The following is a 13,757-nucleotide window of genomic DNA, read 5'->3' as shown; positions in this document are numbered from 1 at the left end:
TTTTCAGAGGCTAAGCTAATATGTTCTTGTGAGGATGAATGAGTGAGGGTGAGAATGTGAATCAGAGAGAAAGGTGGAGAGTGAGAGTGATAGAGAGAGTGAGGCAGTGAGATGGCGAGAAAATTAGTCAGAGATGGAGAGAGGGCATGACAGAGAGAAATGAATATAGGGCAAGTTAGTGAGAGAAGAGAGAATGATGTGTAAGAGAGACTGTGCCAGGAGATTGGTGTGTGGGAGAGACTGTGACATGAGACTGGTGTGTGGGAGGGACTGTGCCAAGAGATTGGTGTGTGGGAGAGACTGTGCCAGGAGATTGGTGTGTGGGAGAGACGGTGCCAGGAGATTGGTGTGTGGGAGAGACGGTGCCAGGAGATTGGTGTGTGGGAGAGACTGTGCCAGGAGATTGGTGTGTGGGAGAGACTGTGCCAGGAGATTGGTGTGTGGGAGAGACTGTGCCAGGAGATTGGTGTGTGGGAGAGACTGTGCCAGGAGATTGGTGTGTGGGAGAGACTGTGCCAGGAGATTGGTGTGTGGGAGAGACTGTGCCAGGAGATTGGTGTGTGGGAGAGACTGTGACAGGAGACTGGTGTGTGGGAGAGACTGTGCCAAGAGATTGGTTTGTGGGAGAGACTGTGCCAGGAGATTGGTGTGTGGGAGAGACTGTGACAGGAGATTGGTGTGTGGGAGAGACGGTGCCAGGAGATTGGTGTGTGGGAGAGACGGTGCCAGGAGATTGGTGTGTGGGAGAGACGGTGCCAGGAGATTGGTGTGTGGGAGAGACGGTGCCAGGAGATTGGTGTGTGGGAGAGACGGTGCCAGGAGATTGGTGTGTGGGAGAGACGGTGCCAGGAGATTGGTGTGTGGGAGAGACGGTGCCAGGAGATTGGTGTGTGGGAGAGACGGTGCCAGGAGATTGGTGTGTGGGAGAGACTGTGACAGGAGACTGGTGTGTGGGGGAGACTGTTCCAGGAGATTGGTGTGTGGGAGAGACTGTGCCAGGAGATTGGTGTGTGGGAGAGACGGTACCAGGAGATTGGTGTGTGGGAGAGACTGTGACAGGAGATTGGTATGTGGGAGAGACTGTGACAGGAGACTGGTGTGTGGCGGAGACTGTGACAGAAGACTGGTGTGTGGGGGAGACTGTGACAGAAGACTGGTGTGTGGGGGAGACTGTGACAGGAGATTGGTGTGTGGGAGAGACTGTGACAGGAGATTGGTGTGGGAGAGACTGTGACAGAGATTAACAGGATGGCAGGATTCATTGAGATAAAAACAAAAAGCTGCGGATGCTGGAAATCCAAACAAAAACAGAATTACCTGGAAAAACTCAGCAGCTCTGGCAGCATCGGCGGAGAAGAAAAGAGTTGACGTTTCGAGTCCTCATGACCCTTCAACAGAACTAAGTAGAAATAGGAAAGGAGTGAAATATAAGCTGGTTTAAGGTGTGTGTGTGTGTGTGTGTGTGTGTGTGTGTGTGTGTGTGGGGGGGTGGGGTGTGGCGGAGAAGTGGAGGGGGTGGTGGTGTGGTTGTAGGGACAAGCAAGCAGTGATAGAAGCAGATCATCAAAAGATGTCACAGACAACAGAACAAAAGAACACATAGGTGTTGAAGTTGGTGAGATTACCTAAACGAATGTGCTAATTAAGAATGGATGGTAGGGCACTCAAGGTATAGCTCTAGTGGGGGTGGGGGGAGCATAAAAGATTTTAAAATATTTAAAAATAATGGAAATAGGTGGGAAAAAGAAAAATCTATATAATTTATTGGAAAAAAAACAAAAGGAAGGGGGAAGAAACAGAAAGGGGGTGGGGATGGAGGAGGGAGCTCAAGACCTAAAGTTGTTGAATTCAGTATTCAGTCCGGAAGGCTGTAAAGTGCCTAGTCAGAAGCTGAAGTGTTGTTCCTCCAGTTTGCGTTGGGCTTCACTGGAACAATGCAGCAAGCCAAGGACAGACATGTGGGCAAGAGAGCAGGGTGGAGTGTTGAAATGGCAAGCGACAGGGAGGTTTGGGTCATTCTTGCGAACAGACCGCAGGTGTTCTGCAAAGCGGTCGCCCAGTTTACATTTGGTCTCTCCAATGTAGAGGAGACCGCATTGGGAGCAACGAATGCAGTAGACTAAGTTGGGGGAAATGCAAGTGAAATGTTGCTTCACTTGAAAGGAGTGTTTGGGCCCTTGGACGGTGAGGAGAGAGGAAGTGAAGGGGCAGTTGTTACAGCTTTTGCGTGGGCATGGGGTGGTGCCATAGGTGGGGGTTGAGGAGTAGGGGGTGATGGAGGAATGGACCAGGGTGTCCCAGTGGGAACGATCCCTATGGAATGCCGATAGGGGGGGTGAAGGGAAGATGTATTTGGTAGTGGCATCATGCTGGAGTTGGCGGAAATGGCGGAGGATGATCCTTTGAATGCGGAGGCTGGTGGGGTGATAAGTGAGGACAAGGGGGACTCTATCATGTTTCTGGGAGGGAGGAGAAGACGTGAGGGTCGGACACGGTTGAGGGCCCTGTCAACGACCGTGGGTGGAAGACCTCGGTTAAGGAAGAAGGAGGACATGTCAGAGGAACTGTTTTTGATGGTAGCATCATCGGAACAGATGTGACGGAGGAGAAGGAGTTGAGAGAATGGGATGGAGTCCTTACAGGAAGTGGGGTGTGAGGAGCTGTAGTCAAGGTAGCTGTGGGAGTTGGTAGGCTTGTAACGGATATTGGTCGACAGTCCATCACCAGAGATTGAGACAGCGAGGTCAAGGAAGGGAAGGGAAGTGTCAGAGATGGACCACGTGAAAATGATGGAGGGGTGGAGATTGGAAGCAAAATTAATAAATTTTTCCAAGTCCCAACGAGAGCATGAAGCAGCACCGAAGTAATCATCGATGTACTGGAGAAAGAGTTGTGGAAGGGGGCCGGAGTAGGACTGGAACAAGGAATGCCCTCTTTATGAGGTATGTGTTTTCCACCCACGGTCGTTGACAGGGCCCTCAACCGTGTCCGGCCCATCTCCAGCGCATCCGCCCTCACGCCTTCTCCTCCCTCCCAGAAACATGATAGGGTCCCCCTTGTCCTCACTTATCACCTTACCAGCCTCCGCATTCAAAGGATCATCCTCCACCATTTCCGCCAACTCCAGCATGATGCCACCACCAAACACATCTTCCCTTCACCCCCCCTATCGGCATTCCGTAGGGATCGCTCCCTCCGGGACACCCTGGTCCACTCCTCCATCACCCCCTACTCCTCAACCCCCACCTATGGCACCACCCCATGCCCACGCAAAAGATGTAACAACTGCCCCTTCACTTCCCCTCTCCTCACCGTCCAAGGGCCCAAACACTCCTTTCAAGTGAAGCAGCATTTCACTTGCATTTCCCCCAACTTTGTCTACTGCATTCGTTGCGCCCAATGCGGTCTCCTCTACATTGGAGAGACCAAACGTAAACTGGGCGACCGCTTTGCAGAACACCTGCGGTCTGTCCACAAGAATGACCCAAACCTCCTTGTCGCTTGCCATTTCAACACTCCACCCTGCTCTCTTGCCCACATGTCTGTCCTTGGCTTGCTGCATTGTTCCAGTGAAGTCCAACGCAAACTGGAGGAACAGCACCTCATCTTCCGACTAGGCACATTACAGCCTTCCGGACTGAATACTGAATTCAACAACTTTAGGTCTTGACCTCCCTCCTCCATCCCCACCCTCTTTCTGTTTCTTCCCCCTTCCTTTTGTTTTTTTTCCAATAAATTATATAGATTTTTCTTTTTCCCACCTATTTCCATTATTTTTAAATATTTTAAAATCTTTTATGCTCCCCCCGCCCTCACTAGAGCTATACCTTGAGTGCCCTACAGTCCATTCTTAATTAGCACATTCGTTTAGATAATGTCACCAACTTCGACACCTATGTGTTCTTGTCTGTGACATCTTTTGATGATCGGCTTCTATCACTGCTTGCTTGTCCCTACAACCACACCCCCCCTCCACTTCTCTCCCCCCACCCAACCCACCTCTCCCCCCACACACACACACACACACACCTTAAACCAGCTTATATTTCACTCCTTTCCTACTTCTACTTAGTTCTGTCGAAGGGTCATGAGGACTCGAAACGTTAATTCTTTTCTTCTCCGCCGATGCTGCCAGACCTGCTGAGTTTTTCTAGGTAATTCTGTTTTTGTTTGGCAGGATTCATTGTCTGAGAGGCTTGAAGCACCTGGACTTACTCAGAAGATAAGAAGGAAGCAAAGTCAATGTTAACTGCTAGGTCTCATTTTAGTACCTGACAATGACATCCTACCTGAGGTCAGCGGAAACTATGCCACTCCTGGACCAATAAATCCTCATAAGAATAAAAAATACAGCTTACGGGCTGCTGCATCCCACCAGCTTCCTCTGGCGAGTATGACACTGTGGCCCATGCACCATTGTATTCAGGTGGAGGGAGGAGTTTAAAATTGACAGAGGGTGAGTGTGAGACAGAGAATGAGTGGGAAAGAGTGTGTGTCAGATGCTGCCTGTCTGTGTGCGTGTTAATGTCTCTGTGCGAGTGCGTAAGTGTGTGTGTTAATGTCTGTGTGCATGCACGTGTGGTTAGTATCTGTGTGTGTGTGCACGTGTGTGGTTAGTGTCTGAGTGTGTGCACGCGTGTGGTTAGTGTCTGCATGTGCGCACGCGTGTGGTTAGTGTCTGAGTGTGCGCATGTGTGTGGTTAGTGTCTGAGTGCGCACACGTGTGTGGTTAGTGTCTGAGTGTGCGCACGTGTGTGGTTAGTGTCTGAGTGTGCGCACATGTGTGGTTAGTGTCTGAGTGTGCGCACGTGTGTATTAATATCTGTGTGCATGTGCATGTGTGTGTAAGTGCGTGTGTGTGTGTAAGTGCGTGTGTGTGTGTATGCGCATGTGTGTGTGTGCATGTATGTGTGCGTGTGTGTGTGCGTGCATGTGTTCGTGTGTGTGTGCGTGCGTGTGTTCGTGAGAGAGAGAGGGAGAGACACAGACAGACAGAAATGGAGCTATGTCATTTGCTATTTGTTAAACCCACTTTGTAAAAATAATTACTGGGTTCAGAAGAATTAAAAGGTTCAGACAGAGAGAATGTCAGGGATGCTAAATAAACTGGAAACATGTGCTTCAATTTCAAACGTTCTTTAGAAATTGTTACAAAAACGCTGGTGGCTGTTGCCAGTGATGACAGAATGATGGACGAACATCTATGATTCATACCCGTGAACCACAGAAATTACTCAACAATAGTTATCCAAAGAATGCAGGCTGCAGTAGGAAGGATTTGTTCAAAGTATTCCCAGACATCAGGTGATGTTAACAAAGGACAGCTTATGAAGTACACATTAGTTAAAACTTTAGAAAGTCAATTCTTCTGCCATTGAGTTTACATGGTGGCTTCCTTCAGCCTGTATAAGAGGGACTGCAGAGGAGAAGGTCACAGGAGAGACCCAGGGAAACTGTACTCCCTAACAGTTCGTCTCTTTTTACCACCTCAGAAATCAATCCAATCCAAAAACAACTGTCTGCCTGACAACTGATTTGTAAACTGATCTCAGTGATGTTGCTTTGGGGGAGGAAAAGAAAGCGGGAGGAACACTGAGGTGAATTGTAGAGCTCGAGCGGGAAAAAACTCAAACGTTGACCAGGACTGAATTAAAACAGATGGCACATCTTAAAATGAAAAAGAAATATAGAACTGGTATTTCTGTAACGCCTTTCATGACATCAGGATGTCCCAAAGCGCTTTACAGCCAATGAAGTACTTTTGAAGTGTAGTCACTGTTGTAAGAAACACGGCAGCCAATTTGCAGCATAACCAGCAAGACAATTTTTTCTGAAAGTGATGTTGATTTAGGAATAAATATCAGCCAAGGTACTGAGGAATACTTAGCTGTTCTCCTTTGAATTGTGCCATGAGGTTTTTTACAATCACTTGAGAGTGTTAATGGGATCCGAGCAAGTTAGTGAAGCAGAAACCAAGACACAGAGCTTTTATTTATAGGGAGAGTTTATTGACTTTGTTCAGTCTCACAGCTCTCCTCTCACTCAGCCCTGTGTCCCAGCTATCCCCTATTTATACATAAGCCTCTGGACTGGGGCTCAAACTTATGACTTACTGACCCAGAGGTGAGAGTGCTACCAACCAGAGGACAGGCCTTGTCCCCTATTTATACTCTTTAGTAAAACAAACTCAATAAATTAAACAAAAATCAATAAACAAGGGGGAGTGACAGCTCCTGTTGGGGCACTGTAACAAAAATCAAAACGTCAAAGGAAACTTAACTAATTAAACAAAAACATCATTTCCTGGGGTGATGATGCATCCCCGTCCTCGGGGAGACCTCCGATTGCAGAAGACCTCTCGTGTACCAGTGGACACTGCGTGCCACCTGTCAGAGCTACTAGGCTGTGAACATAGCCATGGAGGAGAGGCATACATGTCCCCTATTTATATGTGCTCACAGTACTTAATTAAACAACACGCTTCACCTGTATTACCTAACAATATTAACATACCATTGACAGAGAGTACATATGGGCCCTCGGTTTAATGTCTCATTTGACAGACTGCACCTCCCTCAGTGCTGCACTAAACGGTCAACTCGGATTACTTGCTCAAGTCCTAGAGTGGGCCTTGAACTCATGACCTCCTGAGTTGAAGGTGGGAGTGCAGCCAAAAAGCCAAGGCTGACACCTTAATTATGTAAAAAAATACGATCTAATTCCAGAAAACTAGGACACTGAAATATAATACAAAATACAGCACAAGGCATTTCACAAATGAGTGTATGAAAGTGAACACTAAGCCAGCAAGGAAGAAATGAGGAAAGCTGGATTGAAAATCTTAAGTTCGGAAGAGGTTTTTAAAAAGTTGAGAGTAGTAAGGAAACAGTGAGCTGCGGAGAGGAAGTTCCAGAGAACAAGCGCCAATGTGGCTGAAGGCTTTGCGACTATTGGTGGGACAAAGAAAGTGGGAATGTGTTAAAGGCTAGAGTCAGAAGGCTAGTGGATGTGGAAAGAGCGCAGAGGCCAGAAAAGATTGCAGAGGTGGGGCAAAGCGAATCATGGAGGGTCTTAAAGAAGATGGCCAAGATTTGAAATTCACTACAATGGCAGGTTGGGAACAAGTGTAGTTTGGTAGGGATAACTGTCATGGACTTGCAAGATTGAGCATTCAACAAGACGGGCGATTGTGTTTTGAATGTGTTGGGAGTTTATGGAGCCTAGGAGCCCAACAAGGAGAATATTGGAGAAACTGCACCTTAAGGTGACAAAAGTATGGACACAGGTTTCAGTGGCAATGTAGGAGATGGAGGTGGAAGCAGGCAGCGTTATAGAGATGGAATTAAGTGGCCTTGATCGGAGTCTTCGTGCTCAATTCCTTACTGTTCAAACTGCCCATTAACCTACTTACCATTCCATGAAATTTCCAGCTTGTTGGGGTGAAAGGGAATGAACTTGGCCTCTTCCTCAAGAGGACTAGTGTAAGAGCTGAGGAACGGCACAGATTCCCAGACCTGGATTGGGAGAAGAACACATATTGAAATAATAACCAGTTGATCGCCAGATATGTTTTGAGATTATTATACACCTGTACAGCAGCCTAGCAGAAAAATAATGAATATTGCTGAAAAGGGAGGAATGTTGATGAAGATTTTCATCTTACAACTCATCTGGACAAACACAAGAATGACAAATTTCAAATGATCACAGCAATTTTATACACAGGTGAAAATAAAATAACTATACAAAATAATGGAAAAGCGTGGAGAGAAGTTCAGTTAAAATATCACAGATCCTGTAAAAGTTTTTTTTAATTATTCGTTCATGTTATGTGAACATCACTGGCTAGGCCACCATTTATTGCCCATCCCTTGTTTAGAGGGTATTTAAGAGCCAACCACATTGCTGTGGGTCTGGAGCCACATGTGGCCAGACCAGGTAAGGACAGCAGATTTCCTTCCCTAAAGGGCATTAGTGAACCAGATGGGTTTTTACAACATTCGACAATGGTTTCATGGTCATCATCAGACTTTTAATTCCAGATTTTAAAAAAATAAATTAAATTCAAATTTCACTATCTGCCATGGTGGGATTCAAACCCAGCTCCCCATAGCATTACCCGGGGTCTCTGGAATACTAGTCTAGTGACAATACCACCACCTCCCCCACACACAGCATTTTTGTTTAGCTGGCTGTAAATTGCCTTGGCTCCACCTGCATTTCCAGTCTGCACCCTCACCCCATGCAATCCACATCCTCCCATAGGAAAGCAGCCCCAGAGGCTGATGAGATTTTCAAACAGCAGTCCTTTAGACGAGTTTCGGCACCTCCAGAGGCAGTAGCTTCATTCTCATTTACCTTACAATGTTGGTTCTGCCGTCATGTACAGTGGCCTTTGATCAGAAGCATCCCACGGGCACCAAATCACAGCTCACTGTGTGGAATCAGGCAGACCTCGAACAGGATGCCTACTGCAAGCACACTCTAACTGCTTTAACATGATACTATGAGACAATCCCTTCTGCTCATATCAAAGATGAAAGCGTAGTAAGCATGGTGCTGGACAGAGGATCGAGATGTCCTGCATTCAGGTCGCACTGGAGCAAGTTGCGAAATTGCATTTGGAAATTTGTGGGATCACTCCACAAAAAATTGTGACCATGAAAACTTGTGAACTGCTGTAGAAATCGAAATGGTCCAGTAATGGCACTCAGGCATGTATCCATTCAGGCATCCAGTCCTACATTATTGTTCGATTCTTAATATCCTCTTAAGTGCCTTAGCTAGTTACTCAGTTATAAATTCAATTACTCAACTACGGCCTACTCAGTGAAATGAGTGCGAGCTTACCAGTATCAGCCACATCTTGAGAACAACTTGAACAACCAGCAAATTATCTTCAGGGTGATTTTTTTTTACCTGCCTCCATTCCTTGTTGTTTCCTCCATTTCCTCTGTTGAAATGTGGTTCTAGTTGGTTCTAGTTTCCATGTGCAGCTGAAAGGCCTGTCCTCATGCTATGGTTCAACATAATTCTAAGCAACATGACTTGAAAGGTGCTTTTGATAATACAGGAGAGTATTTAATGTTAGAAGCATGATTCACCTCCATTATCAGCTACCTGTACAAACCGGTTGGCTTGCAGGGTCGATGTAAACTGACATAAATGGCGTTGGATGGCAGCAACATTTCTTGCAAATAAGGAGGGACAGTCTCCCATGATCCACATTACAACTGGGTTGTAACATTATACAGAGCTCAGCATTTACCCAAAGTGTATAAAACTGTGGAGCCAGCAGAGAGGTTTGGGAGTTCAGGTACACGAATCACTAAAACCTGGTGTACAGGTACCAAAAAGCATCAAAAGGCTAATGAAATGTTGACCATGGACCTCTAGGGAACTGGAACACAAATGGGAGGGAGTTATACTTGATTTGTACAAAACGCTGGTAAGACACCATCTGCAGTGACTGTGTTCATGTTTGCAACACTGGACCTCAGGAACAATATATTGAACTTGGAGGAGGTGAAGTACAGATTCACCAGGATGATATGGGGTGAAGAGTATTAAATCATGAGAACATCGTGCATACCTGGCTTTGGATTCCCCTGTGTTTAGAATTTTGTGGTGCAATCCAATGACAAAAGGGCTCAAAGAGACTAGATACAGAGAAGTTGCTGGAGGAATCGAGGGGCACAGTCTTAATATCAGAAGGAAACCATTCAGGGATGAAATTAGAAATACTTTTTAACAAAAGGATTGTGGAAATTTGGAATTTTTCTCCCCTAAAAAGCTGTGGATGCTTGAGTAATTGAGATTTCTAAGACTGAGGTCAAGACAGAATTTCATTAGCTAAGGGGATCAAGGAATATGGAGCAACAGTGGGTAAATGGAGGTACAGATCAGCCAAGATCTAATTGATTGGTGGGACAATCACAAGGGGCTGAATGGCCTGCTCCAGTTCCTATATGGGAACATGGTATACAAAGATCCTCCTAAGATGGGAACAATTTAAACAGCTGAGTACATGTGCATTGTAGATCTTGTGGCGTAATGGGTAGCGTCCCTGCCTCTAAGACAGAAGCTCCAGGTTCAAGTCCCACCCCAGGACTTGATGACCAAGGAAGACATGTTTGTAATGCAGCCAAACAGGTTGAACATTGACCTACAAGTCTTTCCAACACACAGTAAGAAAGGCAGAGATTCCTGGTCAGCAATGCAATGGAAAGAAAACTATCCGTAAGCTCCATGTTGCAACATGCATGTAAATAGTGCATGTTACACAACTACTCAGACTCCCTGAGTGAACTGTAACATGCTGCTGCCACAAGTCTGTTAAGTGAGGAGTGCTTGGGGGGAGGCCCATCTTGTTGCAAGGCTGGATATCATGGAGTTGGTAGTTTCTTAATGTGCGTGTGGTTGTTTTCTGCAGGAACTCATACTGTGCTTTATGGTGATTCAATTTGGAGTCAGTTCCAGCTACTCAACTGTTGATCTCCATCAGGCACAGCACAGAAGGAACATCTTACAGAGCCTGTATTAGAAGTGCGAAAGACCAGTAATTCAGCTAGAACGTTGGCTGCCATTTTCCATTTCTTCCCCTTCTCTCCTTAGGACCATACAAGGACAAATGTATAGCCGCAAAGCTAAAAAGAGTGACAAACTTAACTGGCTGTTTAGCAAGAGGTCTTGTGGTGCAGTGATAATTTCCCTGCCTCTGAGCCCAGAAGCTCTAGGTTCAAGTCCCACTCCAGAACTTAATGCTCAAGGAAGATGCATTCATATCCTGCTAATATAAGCCACTGGTGTATTTCTTTCCATGTGATGTGTAGCCTCAAAGCCAAAAGGTGAGACAAATTTTATTGGCTGGTGATTCCAGGTGGTGGAAAGAAATTGAAGCCTCTGCTATCACTACAGGATGCATGGAAAAGTCCATATTGACACAGCAGGTTGGACTCATTAGGGGTGCTGGTTGGCTCAGTAGGCTGGACAACTACTGTGCATCAGATTGGTCCATGGGGTTCGATCCTTGTTCCAGCTGGGGTGGATTTGGGACCTATCTCCTTGCCCCATCTGTGGTGGAGGTCTTGGCGCTGTGGGTCAGACCTGCCTTTGGGCAGACAACCCAAGAAGAAGAAGAAATGCAAGCAGTACCGCCTGGAACAGATGCAGTGCATGCGGAGATTCCTTTACTCAGGCCATTTTCTCAGGCTCCCATGATTTATCAATGTTTAACAGGAAGTCTCACATTCAGGACTGCTGTTCAAGAAAAATAGCTTTAAAATATTATATTTTTTTTAAAAGAAAGATATGATATTGTTTTAACAGTTTGCATTGATTACATTATCAGGAAACTGGACCCAAAACATTCCTGAACACAGCAGCATGAGGAAGCAAAACTATTAACAGTGATAAAACCATTAAATCTAGGATGTGCTTACATCAATCAGCAGCAAGAACAATGACTGACTCTTGTTCACACTGAGCCTACTGAATACCGCTCACTGGGGATTAGTAAGTCACCACAACTACGTACCTTTGCAGCATTAACCATCCGCCAGGCATTAAGCAACCCGAAACCATGCTGGTGACTATGGCTGAATCCGGCACCATTCACTTGCCAACCAGCGATGCGGTCATCAAACTAAAGAAAAAAACAATAATAAAAGCTATGTTGCGACAAGTGGATTAAGACCCACTTTCCACTCCTCAGCAGTTCTGATCCTCTCCACCCCATGTACAATATCCAATCCCATTAATGGGTGCTAACTGTGACTCAGTGGGCAGCCCACTTGCCTCTGAATTAGAAGATTGTGGGTCCAAGTCCCAATGTGATACTGAAGGAATGCTGCACTGTTGAAGGTGCTGAATTTCAGATGAGACTTTAAACCAAGGCCCCAAATCCCTTCTCATCAGAACAGAATGCACAACTTTGAAGAAGAGCAAGGAAACTCTCTGCTAAGTCCTGGCCAATGGTTTCCCCTAGATCAATAGTTTCTCTGGTCATTGCTGTACATGGAGCTATGTTCAGAATGGGTGCGGAGTTACAACAGTGACTACACTTAAAAGGTAATTCATTGGAAGTCCCAAAGTGGTTTATAGCCAGAGTTAATGCCATGTTAATTGTACTGTTCAGGTTAAGGATAAACAGGTGGAGGGTATTGATTGTTCAAGTATCTTGAGTACATTTAAAAAGAGGCTGAGACTTGGCCTAAATAGCCAAGTGGTTATGGTACTGGGTTTGTAAACCCAAGATCAAGAGTTCAAATCTCACAATGGCAAACTATGAAACACTATAACTTTAGGCTTGGCCTAAATAGCCAAGTGGTTATGGTACTGGGTTTGTAACCCCAAGATCAAGAGTTCAAATCTCACAATGGCAAACTATGAAACAATGTAACTTCATCTGAATAGGAACAGATGGAAACGTGTTTGTACACGAAAGAGTTACCCTGTCTAAACTGAATAAAGAACTTAAAAAGAGGCTGCTGGGACATTTGGTTGGTTGGTAGAAGGCAGAGATATGTAATGCTGCATTCTGTAAATAAACCTCAAGAAAAGGATTTATGTCTAGACTCATACTTTGCCAATTGGCTTGGCATCCTTATAACAACGAGATCGTGAAAGGTACAACATAAGTTTCATTTTAGCCATTTGTTAGTACAGAACTTGAGTATTGCTGAAAAAAAAAAGATTTTTTGTTGAAGCTTTTCACCTTGCGCTCATTAGGACAATTCATAAGAAACTGCTGATGTCAGGGGAAACAACCAATTTTTAATGTATGAATTTCAGTGCCATTGTGATGCTAGGTATATAGACCATACGTCCCAAAGACTGGTGGATCATATCAAATAGCGTATCCCTTCCACTGTTCACAATGGGCAAACACAGACCGTACCCAACCATCCCATGCTTGCAAAACTCAAAGCAGTGTTCAACATGAGGTGTGACTCTGCGATTGGACAACATTTGCTAAACAATCCTCAGTGTGCTAAGAATTAGGCTGACCACAAATCTAAGATTGTTAGTTGGGCTTGTAGTATGGTGCATTTGTGTGTACACACATCGTGCCTGTTTCAGCTAATCAAAATAAGTAACACCCATTCACTAGTTCATTCCCCAGGGCAATGCCTTGACCAATCAGAATCAAGCTATCTAGTTTAAAATTCAAACAATGCTTGGTACTTTCCTATCAGTCACCATCAACTGGTGCATTCCCCATGGCAATGACTCTACCAATCAGAGTACACTTGCCAACCAATCAGCACTCTCGTCTCATACAGTATAAATTGTTGTTTCCCCTGACATTGGCACTTTCTTGTGAATTGTCCTGATGAGTGCAAGACAAAAAGCTTTGACAAAATATGTCTTTTTCAGCAATATTCATGTTCCTGTTGAATTTTAGTATACCCAGACATGGCCAGTCGAACAAACATGTTGAAAATCTTTGTGCTGACACATACACAATCAATCTTGATGTGAATTCATTTTCGGTATCAATGATAAAATCTAAAAGGCAAGTTACGAAACCATATCCTGAGGTAATGGAGTTTCCTCAAATTATATTAGCCACAACGTCCCCAAGAGCCAAGTTTCCTTTGGATTTTCCACCTATAATTTCCAGTAAATGTTGCTCATTTGGAACGTCCGAAACATATTCAGGAACTGAAGCAGGATTAAAAAATAAAATCACTAGTTTTGAAGGATTTGGAGGAAGTTAAAACCTGTGGGGAATTTAGCGAGGAGGGAAAACAAGG

General features: G+C 45.1%; 1 protein-coding gene across 5 annotated transcripts in view; it reads right to left on the bottom strand.

Moving 5' to 3' along the window:
* Nucleotides 1–13,757, bottom strand: part of pcsk7 (proprotein convertase subtilisin/kexin type 7) — a 237,485-nt gene that overhangs the window by 46,809 nt on the left and 176,919 nt on the right. For all 5 annotated transcript variants that reach the window (XM_041174191.1, XM_041174194.1, XM_041174193.1 and 2 more), the window contains 2 exons: nt 11,537–11,644; nt 7,412–7,514 (listed from right to left, as the gene is read on the bottom strand). In XM_041174191.1, the coding sequence (XP_041030125.1) occupies nt 7,412–7,514; nt 11,537–11,644 (211 nt within the window). The remainder of the gene's footprint in view (nt 1–7,411; nt 7,515–11,536; nt 11,645–13,757) is intronic.

The sequence above is a fragment of the Carcharodon carcharias genome, chromosome 25 (assembly GCF_017639515.1).
Source record: "Carcharodon carcharias isolate sCarCar2 chromosome 25, sCarCar2.pri, whole genome shotgun sequence".
NCBI lineage: Eukaryota > Metazoa > Chordata > Chondrichthyes > Lamniformes > Lamnidae > Carcharodon > Carcharodon carcharias.
This window is presented reverse-complemented; position numbering and strand designations above follow the sequence as displayed.